The sequence below is a fragment of the Meles meles genome, chromosome 2 (assembly GCF_922984935.1).
Source record: "Meles meles chromosome 2, mMelMel3.1 paternal haplotype, whole genome shotgun sequence".
Lineage (NCBI taxonomy): Eukaryota > Metazoa > Chordata > Mammalia > Carnivora > Mustelidae > Meles > Meles meles.
The window spans coordinates 195,263,643-195,282,229 of NC_060067.1; the positions used below are offsets into that span (position 1 = coordinate 195,263,643).

At 41.4% G+C, this 18,587-nt stretch overlaps 1 protein-coding gene across 4 annotated transcripts in view; it reads right to left on the bottom strand.

The window, feature by feature from the left end:
* Positions 1-18,587, bottom strand: part of PRIMPOL (primase and DNA directed polymerase) — a 54,328-nt gene that overhangs the window by 19,974 nt on the left and 15,767 nt on the right. For 3 of the 4 annotated variants that reach the window (XM_045986009.1, XM_045986017.1, XM_045985999.1), the window contains exons 7-9: positions 17,668-17,797; positions 11,027-11,174; positions 3,100-3,387 (exon numbers count right to left, since the gene is read on the bottom strand). In XM_045986009.1, the coding sequence (XP_045841965.1) occupies positions 3,100-3,387; positions 11,027-11,174; positions 17,668-17,797 (566 nt within the window). The remainder of the gene's footprint in view (positions 1-3,099; positions 3,388-11,026; positions 11,175-17,667; positions 17,798-18,587) is intronic. The other variant, XM_045986028.1, reaches the window with a different exon arrangement.

The window sequence follows — 18,587 nt, forward strand, 5'->3', positions numbered from 1 at the left end:
CAGAAAACGAGACAAGATTATTTGGGGGTAACCCTCCTGTTGTAAATAAATAGGAAAGTTGGGCAAATCATTTAGAAAAAAAGTTTGAGACTATTAAAGAGTTTCCAAGGCAGTGAGTATTTTCGGTGTCAAAAATCCCAAAAGGGAGGCATCAAAAAAATCAAATATTGTTCTCTCCCCACTATGTGGGCATACAATGAGAAGACCGTGATCTATAAACCAGGACAGGGATTTCACCAAAACCCACCCATGCTGGCACCCTAACCATGCACTTCTATCCTCCACAGCTATGAGAAATGAATGTTTGTTGTTTAAGCCAAAAAAACAAAAAACAAAAAAAACCCTCAAAAACCTCGAATAAATCTAACAAAAGATGTGTAAGTTCTCTGTTTAGAAAATTATAAAACATTGAGAGAAATTAGAGAACATCTATGTTTGTGGAATGACAAAGCATGTTCACGAACTGGAACACTAAATATCATAAAAAAGTCAATTCTTCCCAAGTTGATCTCTAGATTCAATGCAAACTAAATCAAAATTCTAGCTACATGTGTGTGTGTGTAACCTGACAAGTTGATTCAAAATTTAAATGGAAGTATAAGCGGTCAAGAACAGCCAAGAAATTTCAAAGAACAAAGTTGGTGGGTTATCCTACCAGATACCGAGACTTAAAAAAAACCTGTATTAAGACAGTAATGGTAATGGCACAAAAACAGATCAACACAACAATGGAACAAAACATAATCCAGAAAAAGACAAAACATATATAGACAACTGACTTACAACAAAGATGCCCTTATAGGAAAAGGACAGTTATTTCAACAGTGTTGAGAAAAATGGATATTCATATATGGAAAAAAAATGAATCTTAACTCCTCTTCAAAGAACAGGCAAAAATCCACTCCAAGTGGATTGCAGATCTAAATATAAAAGGTAAAAAAATAAGTCTTATAGATAGGAAAATATCTTCATAATTTAGGGATAATGAAAGATTTAACAAGATACAAGAAACACTAAGAGGAAAATGGTCAATCAGACTACTATTATTTAAAGTTACTTTCATTCACCAAAGACACCATTCAGAGAGCGAAAAGGCAAGCCACAAATACTATAGGATTCCAAAGATAAAGTTCAGAAATAGGCAAAACAGGCAAAAACAGTGTTAGAGAATGGATGAGCAGTCACCTGTGGGGAGGAGGTTCTGGGATCCTGGTAATCTATTTCTCATCTAGGGTGGCGTGGTGACAAGGGTATGTTCATTTTGTGATAAGTCATTGACCTGCACACTCACAAATTAGCCATGTTTCTGTTTGAATGTTATACTTCAATAAAAAGTTTCCTCAAAAAATTTTGGGGGTGGCTGACTGGCTCAGTCAGTAGAACATGAGACTTTTGGTCTCGTTGTGAGTTTGTGCCTCATACTGGGGATCGAGATAACTTTAAAAAAATAAAGTCTTTTAAAAGAAAATGTTGGCGTGTACTATTAAATCCCTGTCCTTTTCAAAAGACACCTTAAGGAATGTCCTTTTCGGTATATAAATAATTCTGGGTAAACTCTTGAAATCTTTCTTCAAGCATATAATGGAAATTTCCTTGCTGGTGCGGTAAACTTTTTTTTTTTTCTTTAAGATTTTATTTATTTATATGACAGAGGGAGAGAGACCACAAGGAGGCAGAGCAGCAGGCAGAGAGAGAGAGAGGGAAGCAGGCTCCCCGCCGAGCAAAGAGCCCGATGTGGGGCTCGATCCCAGAACCCTGAGATCATGACCTGAGCCGAAGGCAGAGGCTTAATCCACTGAGCCACCCAGGCGCCCCAGTAAACTAACTTTTAAGGCTAACCATCATGAATTGGGGTATCTGTTTTGGGTCTTCAATACTGGGGTCAAGGCAGAGGACAGAGATCAGCTATTTTGGTCTCCCTGAATCACTTCCCATCAGGCCTTCTCTCTAGTTTACTGCATGCTAGCACAACCTCGAGAGGCTATTCCCCTAACAGAACAAAACTGGTCATTTGGAAGAATGCTCCTCTGTTCGTAACTGGTGCTTGTTTACACCTAGACCACTGCACTCCACCGATCTGTCTGTATTTCCAAATTCTGGCACCCGGTTGTCAGGGTAGCTAGCTAGGAAGGTAGCGTGCAGCAGGAACGCTTCCCACTCTTGGCCTGGCTGGCTGGATTACCCTGCCTGTAGGTTAAACCTAGTTTCCTCCAGCCTCTAGACACTGACATCCTCTCAGCTGCTCCAACCCTCAGTGGCAAAATGTGCTCTTAACGGCTTTCAAACCACAAGCTAGAGCCACAATATAAAAATGAGGTTTAGGGGCGCCTGCATGGCTCCATCAGTTTGGCGTCTGACTCTTGATTGCAGCTTAGGTCTTGATCTCAAGAGTTGTGAGTTCAAGCCCCGAGCTGGGCCCTGTGCTGGGCATGAAGCCTACTTAAAAATTCTTAAAGAATGAGGTTTAGTTGACCAGACTGGAGCCGGCTGAATGAGGGGCCCTGAGTGGCCTATGTGTTACCCAATCAGGCTGCACTCTGCCCAGAGCTCATACGTCCTCGGGTCAGCGGACCAGAAGCAAGGAGCGTCGAAGAAAGCATGCATGAAACAGCCAGTGTGCCAGTGTGAGGACAGACAAAGAGCGGCGAGATGACTCCTGCCACTCACTGCAAAGCTCTTCAGTGAAGAGACCACTGGCCTCATTTTGTCACATAAAAGGACCATTTTTCTACCATATCTGTTCTAATGAAACCTGTCACCAGTACTAGAGAGCGTTGGTCCACCTGTCCCCTGTCAAGACTCGCCTGACACAAATCCTCTGGACGTTTCAGAGGAGGTGCCAGCTCCGACAATTCGCTTTTTGGAACTCAGGGCATCCTGGGGCCTCTGTCCCACAGGCACCCCTCTAGGACCTCGGAACAGAAGCCTCGTCGTGTTCCAGCATCTTCGCTCACGGGGCACATGCTGCTAGTGATTCCACGGTCGCTATGGAGCAGTGGTGGCAGCAAGAATCCTCAGCAAAGTGACGGATGGGCACTGACGAGTCGCTCAGGGAGGTACACAAGGACAGTCCAGCAGAGAGCTGGCAATCTCACTTACCAAGGTCTACGAAAAGATGCTTTTCTCCTACGTTATTCTTCACAACTAAAAATGATAGGTCAGGACTGCTCAGTTCAGCTGAGCCCGGGCTCTCCCGTTCCTTTGAATTCCAGGCCCAACTCTCTCCTCTGTCTGTATCTGAGGACATTTTGCTACAGAAAATTCCTTGTTTAATTGGCATTTCAGGAAAATGGGAAAATTCATGGCCCGTGGTCTCTGAAGTACTATTGTCATCTTCCCTGCCAATTAAATGAAAAGCAGGCTGCAAAATTTTTCTCACAAAATTACCTAGAAAAAAAAATATTATGATTAATCTAATTATTTTCTACTAACTGTAACTCAAGATCTAGGCACAAATCTACACATGACAATTTTATACAGCAAGGCTTCTTTTTTTGACTTCTGGTTTTAAAACTGAGTTGTTATTACAAACTCTAACATACTTCTGCTGTCACTTCCTTCCTCTTGGGCAATCTTTTACTTTTCAATTCCCACTGACAGGGTCACTTGGTGTCACTTATAATAAATATCATAAAAGACGTGCCACCAGGGGCACCTGGGTGGCTCAGTCGGTTAAGTGTCCAACTCCTAATCTCAGCTCAGGTCTTGATCTCAGGGTTGAGAGTTCAAGCCCCACATTGGGCCCACACTGGGCATGGAGCCTACCTTAAAAAAAAAAAAAAAAAAAGATTCAACCAAAACACTGCTAGAACTAAGACATGAATTCAGCAAAGTTGTAGGATATAAAATCAATGTACAAAAATCTGTTGCATTTCTATACACCAATGAAGAAGCAGCAGAAACAGAAATTAAGGAATCCGTCCCATTTACAATTCCATCAAAGACAGTAAGATACCTAGGAATAAACCTAACTAAAGAGGTGAAAACCTGTATTTTGAAAATTAGAGAATACTTATGAAAGAAATTAAAGAGGACACAAAGAAGTTGAAAAACATTCCATGTTCCTGGACTGGAAGAACAAACATCATTAAAATGTCTGTACTACCCAAAGCAATCTGCACATTTGAGCCAATCCCTATCAAAATAACACTAGCATCTTTCACAGAGCTAGAACAAATAATCCTCAAATTTGTACGGAACCATAAAAGACCCCAAATAGCCAAAGTGATCCTGAAAAAGAAAACCAAAGGTGGGGGCTTCACGATTCCAGACTTCCAGCTCTATTATAACGCCAAAGTCATCAAGACAGTATGGTCCTGGCACAAAACAGACATACAGATCAATGGAGCAGAACGGAAAACTCAGAAATGGGCCCACAACTATATGGTCCACTCATCTTTGACAAAGCAGGAAACAATATCCAATGGAAAAAAGACGGTCTCCTCCTACAAATGGTGCTGGGAAAACTGGACCGCAACATGCAAAGGAATGAAACCAGACCATTTCCATACGCCATACACAAAAGTAAGTTCAAAATGAAGGAAGGACTTAATTGTGAGGCAGGAAACCATCAAAATCCTCGTGGAGGACATAGGCAGCAACCTCTGTGACCTCAGCTGTAGCAAATTCTTTTTTTTTTTTCTTTTAAATATTTTATTTATTTGACAGAGAGAAATCACAACTAGGCAGAGAGGCAGGCAGAGAGAGAGGAGGAAGCAGGCTCCCTGCGGAGCAGAGAGCCCGATGTGGGGCTCGATCCCAGGACACTGGGATCATGACCTGAGCCGAAGGCAGAGGCTTTAACCCACTGAGCCACCCAGGCGTCCCACAGCTGTAGCAAATTCTTACTAGACATGTTGCAGGAGGCAAGGAGATGAAAACGAAAATGAACTATTGGGACTACATCAAGATAAAGTTTCTGCACAGTGAAGGAAGCAATCAGCAAAACTAAAGGCAACCTATGGAATGGGAGAAGATATCTGCAAAAGACCTATCTGATAAAAGGTTAGTATCCAAAGTCTATAAAGAACTTATCAAACTCAATACCCATAAACAAATAATCCAGGGGCGCCTGGATGGCTCAGTTGGTTGAGTATCTAGTTCTTGGTTTTGACTCAGGTCATGATCTCAGAGTTCTGCAACTGAGTCCCATGTAGGGCTCCGGGCTCAGTGGGGAGTCTGCTTGAGGATTCTCTCCCTCTGCTCCTCCCCCTGATCTCTCTCTCTCTCTCATTCTCTCTCGAAACAATAAGTCTTTTAAAAAAAAGAAATAATCCACTTAAAAAAATGGGTCACAGACATGGATAGACATTTTGGCAAAGAAGATATCCAGAGGGCTAAAAGACCTATGAAAAGTGCTCCACATGAGTCAGCATCAGGGAAATACAAGTCAAAACTACAGTGAGATATCACCTCACACCAGTCGGAATGGCTAAAACTAACAAGTCAGGAAAGGAAAGATGCTGGTGAGGATGTGGAGAGAAGGGAATCCTCTTACAGTGACGGTGGGAATGCAAACTGGTGCAACCACTGGGGAAAATAGTATGGAGGCTTCTCAAGTTAAAAAGAGAACTATCCTATTGACCCAGCAACTGTACTAGGAAGTTGGGTACAAAAATACAGATTCAAAGGGGCATGTGCACCCCAGTTTTTATAGCAGCATTATCAACAATAGGCAAACTATGGAAAGAGCCCAAGTGTCCATCGTCTGAGGAATGGATAAAGATGTGGCATGTACAGGCACACGTGCACGCACACGTGAGCACACACACACACACACATACACACACACGCTGGAATACTACTCAGCCAGTATAAAGAATGAAATCTTGCCATTTGCAATGACGTGGATGGAGCTAGAGTATATTGTGCTAGGCGAAATAAGTCAGTCAGAGAAAGACAAATACCATATGATTTGACTCATATGTGGAATTTACGAAACAAAACAGATGAACATATGGGAAGGGATGAAAAAAAGAGAGAGAGAGAGAGACTGGAAGGAAACCAAACCATGCAGACTCTTAAGGACAGAGAACAAACTAAGAGTTGATGGAGGGAGGTGGGTGGGGGCTGGGCTAAATGGGTGGTGGGTGCTAAGGAGGACACTAGATGTGATGACACCGGGTATTCTACGTAAGTGATGAATCACTCATCTACCCCCTGAAACCAGTCGTACACCATACGGTAACTAACTAGAATTTAAATAAAAATCTAAAAACTGCCCAGTAACCTGACCTGCAAGATTCTCTAATTACTACTATTTTAAAACAATTTTTTTTTATTCCAGTGTAAAAGTGAAAAATCAGTAAGTAAATAGATCATCTTACAAAGGCAGGCTGGTTTGAGGAGCTGTGTCGCTGTTACTACCATGAACCTGGGCCTAACATCTTGTCACCAAGAGAGCATCACTTTGATTCTATTTTTATTTTTAAAGATTTTTATTTATTTATTGGAGAGAGAGAGAACAGAGCAAGAGAGAGAGAGCACAAGCGGGGGTCGGGTCTAGGGAGAGGGAGAAGCAGACTCCTCCCTGAGCAGGGAGCCCAATGCCTCAGGGCTTGATCCCAGCACCCTGGGATCATGACCTGAGTCGAAGGCAGACGCTTAACAACTGAGCCACCCCCAGGGCGCCCCGAGAGCACCACTTTTATTAATACAAATTGAGTAGAATGCATCTTGACAATTAATGGGTTAAAGAATGCAAGGTTTATAGGCATCAATAGTGCTGCCAAGATAATGCACATAAACACCGCCATCATCTCCTTGAGTCAGGCTGTCAGCAGATTGCTCAGAGCTGCCTCTCTTTCCTTTTCCTGCCATAATATGCCCTGGGAACCCCGACATCCCCAGACATCACTCCACAACTGCTGTTCCTCCTGCTTTTCCCTCTCATTGGCCACGAGACGGGCTGTGGCACCGTAACTGAAGCCCAGACTGAAAGCAATTAAATACGTGTATGCGGCATTTCAGCACTTACTCGAAGAGCTCTAACAACTAGCGGGCCTACCTTTACCAAGAAAAGATGGCATGATAATCCAGAACTTCTGGAACCCTCATGTATTATTTATACCATAAATTCAAGTGAGAATTTGGTTAAGTTGCTTCATATATAACAATACTGGAGAAATGTGGTGTGGTAGGAGAAACTTAATTTTAATTTCTAAAACTGCTATTGTCGGGGTTTGTCACTTTATTTACCAGACAGTTTACACTTTTTTTTTTTTTAAGATTTTATTTATTTATTTGACAGAGAGTGAGAGAGCACAAGCAGGGGAAGTAGCAGACGGAGAGGGAGAAGCAGGCTCCCCACTGAGCAGGGAGCCCGACATGGGACTCGATCGCAGGACCCTGAGATCGTGACCTGAGCTGAAGGCAGACGCTTAACCGACTGAGCTACCCAGACACCCCCAGCTTAAACTTTTAAATCACAGGATACACATGCTTTAAATTCAAAATTCTCTTTCTCCAATTACTCTCTGCTCAACGAAACAAACCCAGTAGCTCATCAAACACCATACATCAAAATGAAAGCAGAAGCATTTGATCCTGGCAATGATATACAGGCATGATTTATCTCTGGAATGAGGGAACTGAGGGTAAATACTGAGTAAAAAGAAATCATGATGCAGCACAGGACAACAAAGCAAACGAACATATATGGGTAACGTTAATGTTCCCGGAAATTACATCTATTTGACGGGAGCAGTGGGAGAAGTGAAGGCACGGCGGTGGAACTGCCTGGGAAGGGAGCCCTCGGCAGGCCAGGTGGCCCTCCAATCTCTGGCAGGGAGCTAACGTCGCCAGGACACAACAATGACAGTATCAGCAGCATGATGTCAGTCCAGCACAGGCTTCCACTTCCTTCCCCAATCTTATCGCCCTTCCCATCAATGCAGGGATAGGTGTTTTACTGCTGGGGATAACTCAAAAGAACGTATCAATCCTAGGAATTTCAGCTCCTACGGCAGGCTGGCAGAGGTGTATTTCAGGCAGAGCAAACTCACAGACCTGGCCAACATTCTCTGATTGCTTACGCTTACTCTAATTCTACTTTCTGGCAGGCTGACAAGGGGAGCTACAAATGTCACCAAGACATACGTGGAGGGACGGGAACTGAAGGGGAAATCTTAGCCTAATTTCAACATCTCTGCATCTCTGGTCCCGGCAGTCCATAATTCTGGAGGAAAGAAATTTCAGCCCCCCTCTGCCCTCCCCAGGTTAGCCTCAAACTTGTATCTCCATACTTCTGTGTATACTGTTCTGCCAGTAAAGCCTTTCTCACTTTGTTTCTCTAAGGAAATCGGATTTAAAGCCAGCTTGAATGTCTTCTCTTTCAGAAGACATCTGCAGCAGAGACTGCTAATTACCTGACGAATCTCTATTCCCCGTCCTCCCTAGCAACCAGTCTCGATGCTCAGCCTTCCGCTGGGAGCCGCAGAGCAGGCTCGAGGAGTGAACAGGATGAAAGACATGTCTTGCTTAAGACTGTGGCATGGGGAGCTCGGTGCTAGAGCCTTCTTAGTAGTCTTTCACTCCCCACATCCTTATCAATGCCTGCTTGTATTTTATTGCTGTTGCACTATTACTGATAAAGACATTATCACGCGCTAAGTTCTGGAAATAAAAAGTGAGTAAGAAACTGTCCCTGCCCTAAAGAAACATTAAGTGGAACTTAAGTAAAGAATACAAAACAACAACAACACAGAAAAACTACCTCCGAAGTGCTGAATGCTTGGACGCCAGAAATCGCTACAACCCAGACGAAACGCCACCGAGTCTTAGGGACGTGACAGAAATGGCTATTCATTTGACGATATCTACACTGAGTCTTCACAGACCAGGTAACTGGAGTATGTCTTTTCAGAGAGCAGCACCCAAAAGTCCAAAGGCCCACAGACAAGAGAAAATGTGGCCCTGGTGAAAGAAGACCTATTTTGTACCAGGACTGGCCCTTGTGGCTCTCATTTATGACTATAAGAGGCCCTTCGGTAACAATCATCAGGAAATTCTGAAAAAATAAAGGTTTATTACTTATAAGACCTAAAAATTACACCGCCTACCTGGGGCCACACAGCAGGCTCTCGGGTAGGGAGTGCAAGCACAGGCGGGGGCCCGGACTCACACCTTACTGGTGAATTTAAAACATAAGAGCAGGAATTTAAAGCAAGGAAGAGAAACAAGACACCCAAAAGGTGAGTTACTGAACTCAATCAAGATTTCTGAATCCGGGATGCCTGGGTGGCTCAGTGGGTCAAAGCCTCTGCCTTCAGCTCAGGTCATGGTCTTGGGGTCCTCGGATCAAGCCCCTCATCGGGCTCTCTGCTCAGCAGGGAGCCTGCTTCTTCCTCTGTCTCTGCCTGCCTCTCTGCCTACTTGTGATCTCTGTCTGTTAAATAAATAAAATCTTAAAAAATATATATTTAAAAAAAAAAAAAGATTTCTGAATCCAAAGAGCCTCCGTGGGTGGGGTGTGGCGGCCCAGGTTTACTGAGACAGCAGTCTTGGAAATGGATGCCTCGGCAATCAAAGCTTAAGTCAGGCAGTCGCATTACAACCAAACAAAACACTGGCAGGGTTTACAAGGTTTACTACAAGGGTCAGGTGGTGTGAGAGGAGGCTAGCGCACGGTGGGCCTCTGTGCACACTGAGAAATCTGGACATTTTCCCGAAGGCGACGAACAGTCCCTAAAGTCTGTGAGGCACATCGGCGGCACAATCAGATCCGTCCAGCCGACTGACTAAATAAGGAGGCTGAGAAAACAGAGCTCGGAGAGGACACCAGCATTTCCACTCAGGCAGTTGGGCAGATGATGGCTACTACTCACTGATGTACATATCACAGGAGAAAGGGCAAGGTTAGGGGGAAAATGAGGAATGTGGTCAAGGAATGCTGCGTTTGAAGTGTCTATGTGGGAATGTTTAATAGGCAGTTGGCTGTATGGGCCTGGCATCAAGGACAATCTTGGCCGAGGATGAAGACTTATGGCTTTGATTACCATCTACGTGTCGACTTGAGAGCAGATGATAATCAAGGTTATGTGTAGAGTGAACAGAGGGACAAGGATTGATTCCACAATTATCATTATCTAAGGGATGAAAGAAAGATGGAAGGAATGTCCAACGATGAAACACAAAATAGGGAGATCATAGGAGCCCCTCATACATAGCAAACTAGGTCACTGTGACCTAGCATTAGTCTAATTTAGCAATTAGGTTGCTGACTTCTATGCTAGTCCTATAGTGACTATGTTCATGCCTTTTCCCGTAGGTACCCGCGAAACTATCACACAAATGTAGTTCTGAAATGCATTACCTATCACCTGCACTTCGGTTAATCATCTGCCATTCAGAGCTACAAATACTCGCTCTACTGCTGCTCCGATCAACACTCGGGATTTGGGCTTCTACTTAGACCTTGATTTTCAGTGTTTCCCATTCTGCCTACTTGCTCCCCCTCAGACTGACTCCATTTCCATACCGGGGCCTGCATCTCTCAATGTCCAATACCAAACAAACACTCTCGGGCTTATATATGTGGACATTTTCCCAATCCTGAGGTTCAGTCTGGAGCAATAAACAAGAAAAAAGCCTCTCCAGGTGTGGTTTGGAGCCCAATCCCCAGTCCTCAGGGAGTAAAAGCTAAGGCTAAGGACAGAAATACAGCTCCGATGCACCACAGATAAGATCTGAACTGGGCCTCTCATGCATTACCCAGCAAACTTCTGAAATGTCTCCTGTTGGAACAGAAACCAGTACCAGGCAATGCGTGACCATCTCACAATCTCTAGCCGGAGGCACTAATGCCAAGGGCGTCCTGAGTAGGTTAACGTGTCTAAAATGTTTCTAGAAGAGGAAGGTAGGTCTAGAACTAAAGGCAAATCCTGACAATGTGAAAAATCACATTTCAGTATTTAGGATAGGGCAACAACCATAAAGCCGGAAAAATACGTATAAAACCTTAAGAGAAAAAGGAAAATATGAGGATTTTAACAGAATTCCATGACTTTTTAAAAAACAGTACACTTACCAACATGAATGTTATCTTTAAATGCCACATCATGAAGCTGAAATACTAGATGACGGCTAAATTTTTCATCAGTGCTGGAATCCAAGTTGAAAACATCTTCGGCTGAACAATTAACCCTGTATAGCTCTCGAAGTGCTTTACAAACATGCTAAAAACACAGATAAAATGTAAGTAATTAGTATTTCAAATTGTTTCAAAAATTTTCCATGAAGAAATTCAAATATCTTGGTACAACTCTAACTCATTTTTTATTTATTTTTTTAAAGATTTTATTTATTTGACAGACAGAGATCACAAGTAGGCAGAGAGGCAGGCAGAGAGAGAGAGGAGGAAGCAGACTCCCCGCTGAGCAGAGAGCCCGATGTGGGGCTCGCTCCCACAACACTGGGATCATGACCTGAGCCGAAGGCAGAGGCTTCAACCCACCCAGAGCCACCCAGGTACCCCTCATTTTTAAATTTTATTATCTGAATATTTACAATGTAACAATTTCACCAAATTACTGATACATAGAAATATACATCACATTTAAATTATCCCACATGTTCGGAGAGTCATAGACTCTCAGGAGTAAAGAAGTCCTAAAATGCAAACAATTTATCTTATATATTAATCTCCTCCAAAATCACAGTAAATAATATTCCTTTTTAAGCACAGTAAATATATTTCTTTTTAAGCATCTCTTCAAATATCATCTACGAGTTAAAAAGTCACTAATTCCATTTTTCATAGTTTTAGTTTTTGGAAGGTTCCTCACACATACTGAGCCAAAATCTACCTCCAAAAATTCAGCCCTCTGGGGCAAGGGGCTACTGACACTGAAGGCAGTTATGCAGTGCAGGCGGCAAGCCCAGAGGTAGGAGCACCAGATTTGGAATCAGAAAGATCTAGGTTTGAGTACTGGCTTTGCCATTTACCAGCTCTGTGTGACTTTGGTCATGTCCAAACTTTACATTCCTTGACTGCAAAATGGGATTATAATCTGATCTAACTTCTGGGATTTGTTGCAAGGAGTAAATGACAAGATGAGAGTAAAAAGTTAGCACATTGCTTGGCATACGTCCCTGCTTAAAAGCATTAGCTGTGCAGCCACAAGACAAGTCACTTCTGAAACCTGTTTTCCCACTTGCAAAATGAAGTTACTAAGAACTACCATACATGGTTATCTTGACATGAGCAAAGGGCTTATAAACTGCCAAGCACTTAAAGATACCGAACTTGTATTTATTCATGTTATTTTTGCATCATTATAACAACCCCTCCCATGCTCTCTGTATTCTTCAATAAATTCTCACTTTCTCAGAGGCCTCCTCAATTTCCCTCTCTACATCCATTCCCCCTTCACACTCTGTCCCCAGTTAGAGTTCTTACATGGCTAGTTTTATGTGAATTTGTGTTATTATTTTGACTTCGGTGTCCACTCCATTACAGAGGCTACCCCTCACCATCCATTCTCTTCTGCTTCTGTGGAGACAGAATGCTGACTACCTGGACACAAGGCCACCCAGCATACAGACTGCACTTCCCAGACTCCCTGGCAGTAAGGTGTGGCCATACGACCAAGTTCAGGCCAATGGGACATGAACAGAAGGAAAGCAGGTGATTTCCAAGTTATACTCTTACAAGGGAGATGCATGCCCGGTGACATGGGGGAAGTCACCAGTCTTCCATTGACTGGAAAGTAGACATTGTGGTCGTGAGCCATTTGGACAGTCTACATAAAGGCAACATCTCAGGAAACAGCAAAGCAACAAGCCTGGTCTCTGTGTAACGGAGCCATATTCAGACACTACATGAGGGAGAAATAAATCTCTATCGTGTTTAAGCCCCTTTTTAAATTATGGTAATTAAAGCTATCCTAATTTGTTATCCCCCATGAGACTATGAATTCTGTGAAGGCAGAAGCTAGGTCTCTGTGGGCTAACCCACGGTTTTCCGAGTGCCGACACACTGACACTTACTGGAGGCTGAAACGTTTCTGATCAATGAATAAAGTCCAGTTTTATATTTTGGAGCTATACAGAATAAATGTAGTGACTGCCTAGGTTAAACAAACAAACAAAAAATAATCCTAATCATCTAAGTCAACTTTCCCAAGTTAAACTTTAAATAAAAATATAAGACTGAGCCTGGGTGGCTCAGTGGGTTAAGCCTCTGCCCTCGGCTCAGGTCATGATCTCAGGGTCCTGGAATCGCGCCCCGCATCGGGCTCTCTGCTCAGCAGGGAGCCTGCTTCCCCTTCTCCCCCCTCTCTGCCTGCCTCTCTGCCTACTTGTGATCTCTCTCTGTCAAACAGATAAATAAAATCTTAAAAAAAAAGACATTTAAATATTAAAACTATAAGATCCACAAGTTAGAAATATGATTATTTGAGCAATGTTACCTGTCAGCATAGTTTTATAAATGCATTAGCATCAGAGTCCATTCCATTTGGCAGAAGGGGCTTATTAAAGTTCATCAGTTGTCACTGCCTCAAAGGACAACATGTTATCACTAGCTATTATTAGTCAGTTACTTCTTAACCATCTGTTAAGGTAAGAGTTAATCTAATTTATGCCTCTTCACAGGGGGACTCAAAAGGAAAAGTACTTACTGGGTTATACACTTGTCATACAAAGTAACCAATAAATGAAATTAATCTCCATGTAAATATATATGAAGATTATATTACCTAAAATAGTCTTGGGGCACCTGGGTGACACAGTTAATTAAGTGTCCCACTCTTGGTTCAGCTCAGGTCATGATTTCAGGGCCATGGGAAAGAGCACTCAGCTCTGCCTAAGATTCCCTCTCCCTCTGCCCCTCCCCCTGCTCATAGGGACACACACACTGCTATACCCAGCAGGTAAGCCTAGTTGTATAGACATTGCTACAAAAGACCACAACTAGATAAAGCAATCTCAAGAAAAAAGAACAGAGCTGGAGGTATCACACTTCCAGATTTCAAACCATACTACAAAGCTACAGTAATCAAAACAGTACATACTGACTCAAAAGTACACATATAAATCAAGGAAATAGAATAGAGAGCCCAGAAATAAACCCACAATTAAATGGTCAGTTATTCTATGACCAAGAAGGAAAGAATATACAACGGATAAAAGACAATGTCTTCAATACATAGTGCTGGGAAAACTGAACAACTACATAAAAAACAATTCACTTTCTTACATCACGTACAAAAATAAACTCAAAATGGATTAAAGATCTAAACTGAAGACCTGAAACCATAAAACTCCTTGAAGAAAATAAAGGCAATAATCTCTTGCCCATTTGTCTTAGCATTATTTTTCGGATCTGTCTCCTCAGTAAAGTGTAACAAAAGCAGAAATAAACAACTGGGACTGTATCAAACTAAAAGCTTTTGCACAGTGAAGGAAACCATCAACAAAACAAAAAGACAATCTACTGAGTGGGAGAAGGTATTTACAAAAGATATATCTGATAAGAGATTAATATCCAAAATATATAAAGAACTCCTAAAATTCAACACCAAAAAAAAAAAAATCTGATTTTTAAAATATGCAGAAAACTTGAATAGACCTTTTCCCAAAGAAGACATACAGATGGCCAACAGACACATGAAGAAATGCTTAATATCACTGATCATCAGGGAAATGCAAATGAAAACCACAATGAGGTATTACCTCACACAAGCCAGAATGGCGAATATCAAAAAGACAAGAAATAAATGTTGGCAAGGATGTAGAGAAAAGGAAATCCTTGTGCACTGTTGGTGGGAACGCGAATTGTGTAGCCTCTATGGAAAACAGTATGGAGATTTCTCAAAAAGTGAAAAATAGAGCTACCAAATGGTCCAACAATTCTATTCCCAGGGATTTACCCAAGAATAAAACAGCAGTAATTCAAATAGACACATGCATTCCTAGGTTTATTGCAGCATTATTTCCAATAGCCATGATATGGAAGACACCTGTGTCCACTGACAAATGAATGGAAAAAGAAGATGTGGTATATATACACACAAGAAAATTACTCAGCCATGAAAAAGAATAACATTTTGCCACTTGCCAGCACTGGTATTATGCTAAGTGAAATAAGTCAAACAGGGAAAGTCAAATACCACATGGTTTCACTTACCTGTGTAATCTAAAAAACAAAATAAACAAAATAAACCAAACAGACTCAAAAATCCAGAGAACAAAATGCAGATGCCAGAGAGGAGGAAGTAGGAGTATGGTTGAAATAGGTGAAGCAGATTGAGATACAAACTTGTGGTTATAAAATATGTAAGTTACAGGGATGTATGCAAAACAACGTAAGCATTCTAGTCATTAATATTGTAATAAGCTTATATGGTGACAAACGGAAACTAGACTTAACATGATGACTCTTATATAATGTATATTAAATGTTAAATTACTATGTTATAGCCCTGAAACTAATAAAATATTAGATGTCAACTATACTTCATAATAAATAAACCTAAGTAAAAGAGGGGGAAGCCAAGAAAAAGCTAACATTACATGACTTTTTTTATGTATTTGCATACATTTTTCAAAAAAATTTTAAAGAGTGATTCAACATAATCAGCAGATACTCTTTATCAAAAACATTTTAAGATATATTTTTAAAGTTATAAAATGTGTCATCTATAGTTAACATCTAAGAGAAAAAAATTAAGGAGCGGCTCAGTGGCTCAGTCAGTTGGGCGTCCGACTCTTGATTTTGGCTCAGGCCATGATCTCGGGGATTCTCTCTCTCTCCCTCCCTCTGTCCCTCCCCCAACTCACATGTGCATACACTCTCTCTCTAAAAAGAAAAAGAAAAAAAAAATTAAGGGGTGCTTGGGTGGCTCAGTCAGTTAGGCATCCAACTTCTGATTTCAGCCCAGGTCATGATGTCAGAGTCATGGGATCGAGGCTCACATCTGGCTCTGCGCTCAGCGTGGAGTTGACTTGGGATTCTCTCTCTCCCTCTGCCCCTCCCCTGGCTTGCTCATTCTCTCTCTCAAAATAAAAAATAAAATAAAAACTTTAATAAATTTTTAAAAAGAGGGGCGCCTGGGTGGCTCAGTGGGTTAAGCCGCTGCCTTCGGCTCAGGTCATGATCTCGGGGTCCTGGGATCGAGTCCCGCATCGGGCTCTCTACTCAGCAGGGAGCCTGCTGCCCTCTCTCTCTCTCTGCCTGCCTCTCTGTCTACTTGTGATCTCTCTCTGTCAAATAAATAAATAAAATCTAAAAAAAAAAAAAAAATTAAAATAAATAAATAAATTTTTAAAAAGAAAACAAACTAATCAATAAATGTTAATACTACTTTGAGCCCAAATAATAGCCAATGTAAGTTTAATAACACTTGATATAATAAAATCTTAAAAGATCTTATAAGAAAACATTAGTAGACTTTTGTTGAACTAGCCCATATTATTCCTTTTGTTAGTAACTTCCCAGTTGACACTACTAAACCAAAAATACATACTGGAATGACAGTATTTTCTCTTTGTTAAAAACAACAATAACTGTACTTCTAGATCATGTTTTACCAATACTATAGGACTTAGGAGTTTTAAGACCTTACGAGTTTTCTAGACCTTAGACTCCTCCTTTATGATGGTGTAAGACAGAATAATTTCCAAAATTCCTCCCAGCACAAAAATTAGGACATAATTTTTAATTCTTGAAAATTCATCTCAGTAACCAATTTTTACAGTAAAAATTACTTTCCCTAACTTTTATCAGTCAGCTACTTGCAACAGAGTTAATATATAATTTAAAAACAAAGTTTCTGAACTGCCACTTTCGCAAGTCTTTTTTTTTTCCTTAAAGATTTTTTTTTAAATATTTTATTTGTTTATTTGACAGCGAGAGACACAGTGAAAGAGGAAACACAAGCAGGGGAGTGGGAGAGAGAGAAAAGGGTTTCCTCTGAGCAGAGAGACTGATGTGGGGCTGGATCCCAGGACCCTGGGATCATGACCCAAGCTGAATACAGATGCTTAACTGACTGAGCCACCGAGGCCCCCCTCTTTGCTAGGACTTTCTTTTTCTTTTCTTTTTTTTTTTTTAAAGATTTTATTTATTTATTTGACAGAGAGAGATCACAAGAAGGCAGAGAGGCAGACAGGGAGAGAGGAGGAAGCAGGCTCCCTGCTGAGCAGACAGCCCGACTTGGGGCTCGATCCTAGGACTCTGGGATCATGACCTGAGCTGAAGGCAGAGGCTTAACCCACTGAGCTACCCAGGTGACCCTTTCTTAAAGATTTTATTTATTTGAGAGAGAGAGAAAGAGAACGCGCGCACGCATGTGAGGGGAGAGGTCAGAGGGAAAAGCAGACTCCCCATAGAATAGGGAGCCCGATGTAGGACTCGATCCCGGGACTCCAGGATCATGACCTGAGCTGAAGGCAGTTGCTTAACCAAATGAGCCTCCCAGGCGCCCCTCTCAGGTCTATTTTTTATAGATATACTAATATTACAATATATATGGACCTAAATTGAATCTGACCATTTTAAAAATTTACTCAGAGAAGTCATATTAAGAAATGAAAATTCAAAAGGAAAAGAAAGAGGAGGTGAAACACAGAACCCAAATATTACACAGGCTGCATTCACTTAATGAATGAATACATGAACGAAAAGACATACAAATATAAGGAGAAAAACCTCAGTTTGTAATTTACCTCAATGAGTAATGCTACCATCTTTTTTCCATCAGCTTCTGGATTGGCAAGTTTGTTAAATTCCAAATCAAAATAAAGCTTGCACACAGCATTTTCAGGAATGACTTCATAGCAGTGTAAGAGATTTTTCCTGAATTAAATAGTTCAAGATTGTTAGGTTTATTATGTTATACCTTTTGAATCATGGTAGTTGATCTTATATCTCAAGATACTGGACTGTGATTTAATGACATATAACTATGGCATAATGAAGACATGACAAACTGAACAATTGCTCCCCCGTGGGTTTACGGATCATCGTATTATTAAGAACTTCCATCAAAGAAGATGTAACAATCATATTCGGTCACATTATTTACCTGAAAACATGGTCAACCTCGTGCTGTTATTTATTCACAGATAATTTTGACACTGTATGACCCTTCTTTATGCTTGGTGTGATGACAGAATGAATCTCGTCTGAGAAAAGAACTTTCTTTCTCGAACTGGAATCCCAGGATCACATGTATTCTTGGGATTGGATAAGCTTTTTACGAGAATTTTTAAGTTTTGTATTTTCCTTAGGAAACCAGTATTTGAAAAATTGGCTAGAAACATATTCTGAATCACCTGACTTCAAAGAGCTTTCAGTGCTCACATGTGGATCAAGAGACAGGACTTTAACATGGGTTAATAAAAATAGATACTGCCTAGGTAAATAAATGATGACTTGGGCTAAGTGAAATCCAGATGGCATCCTATGGAAGTAAAAGGTTTGCAATTTGAACAAAAAGTGATGGGGGGAATTGTGTCATCACATGCACAAGAACTCAAGATACACACACGATTGCCCCTGACTTTTCTCCCAGCACCTGGTCAGATCATTTAGTGCTGCTATGACACGGAAGCTCCAGAATTCCATTTTATGGATAAAGGAGTAA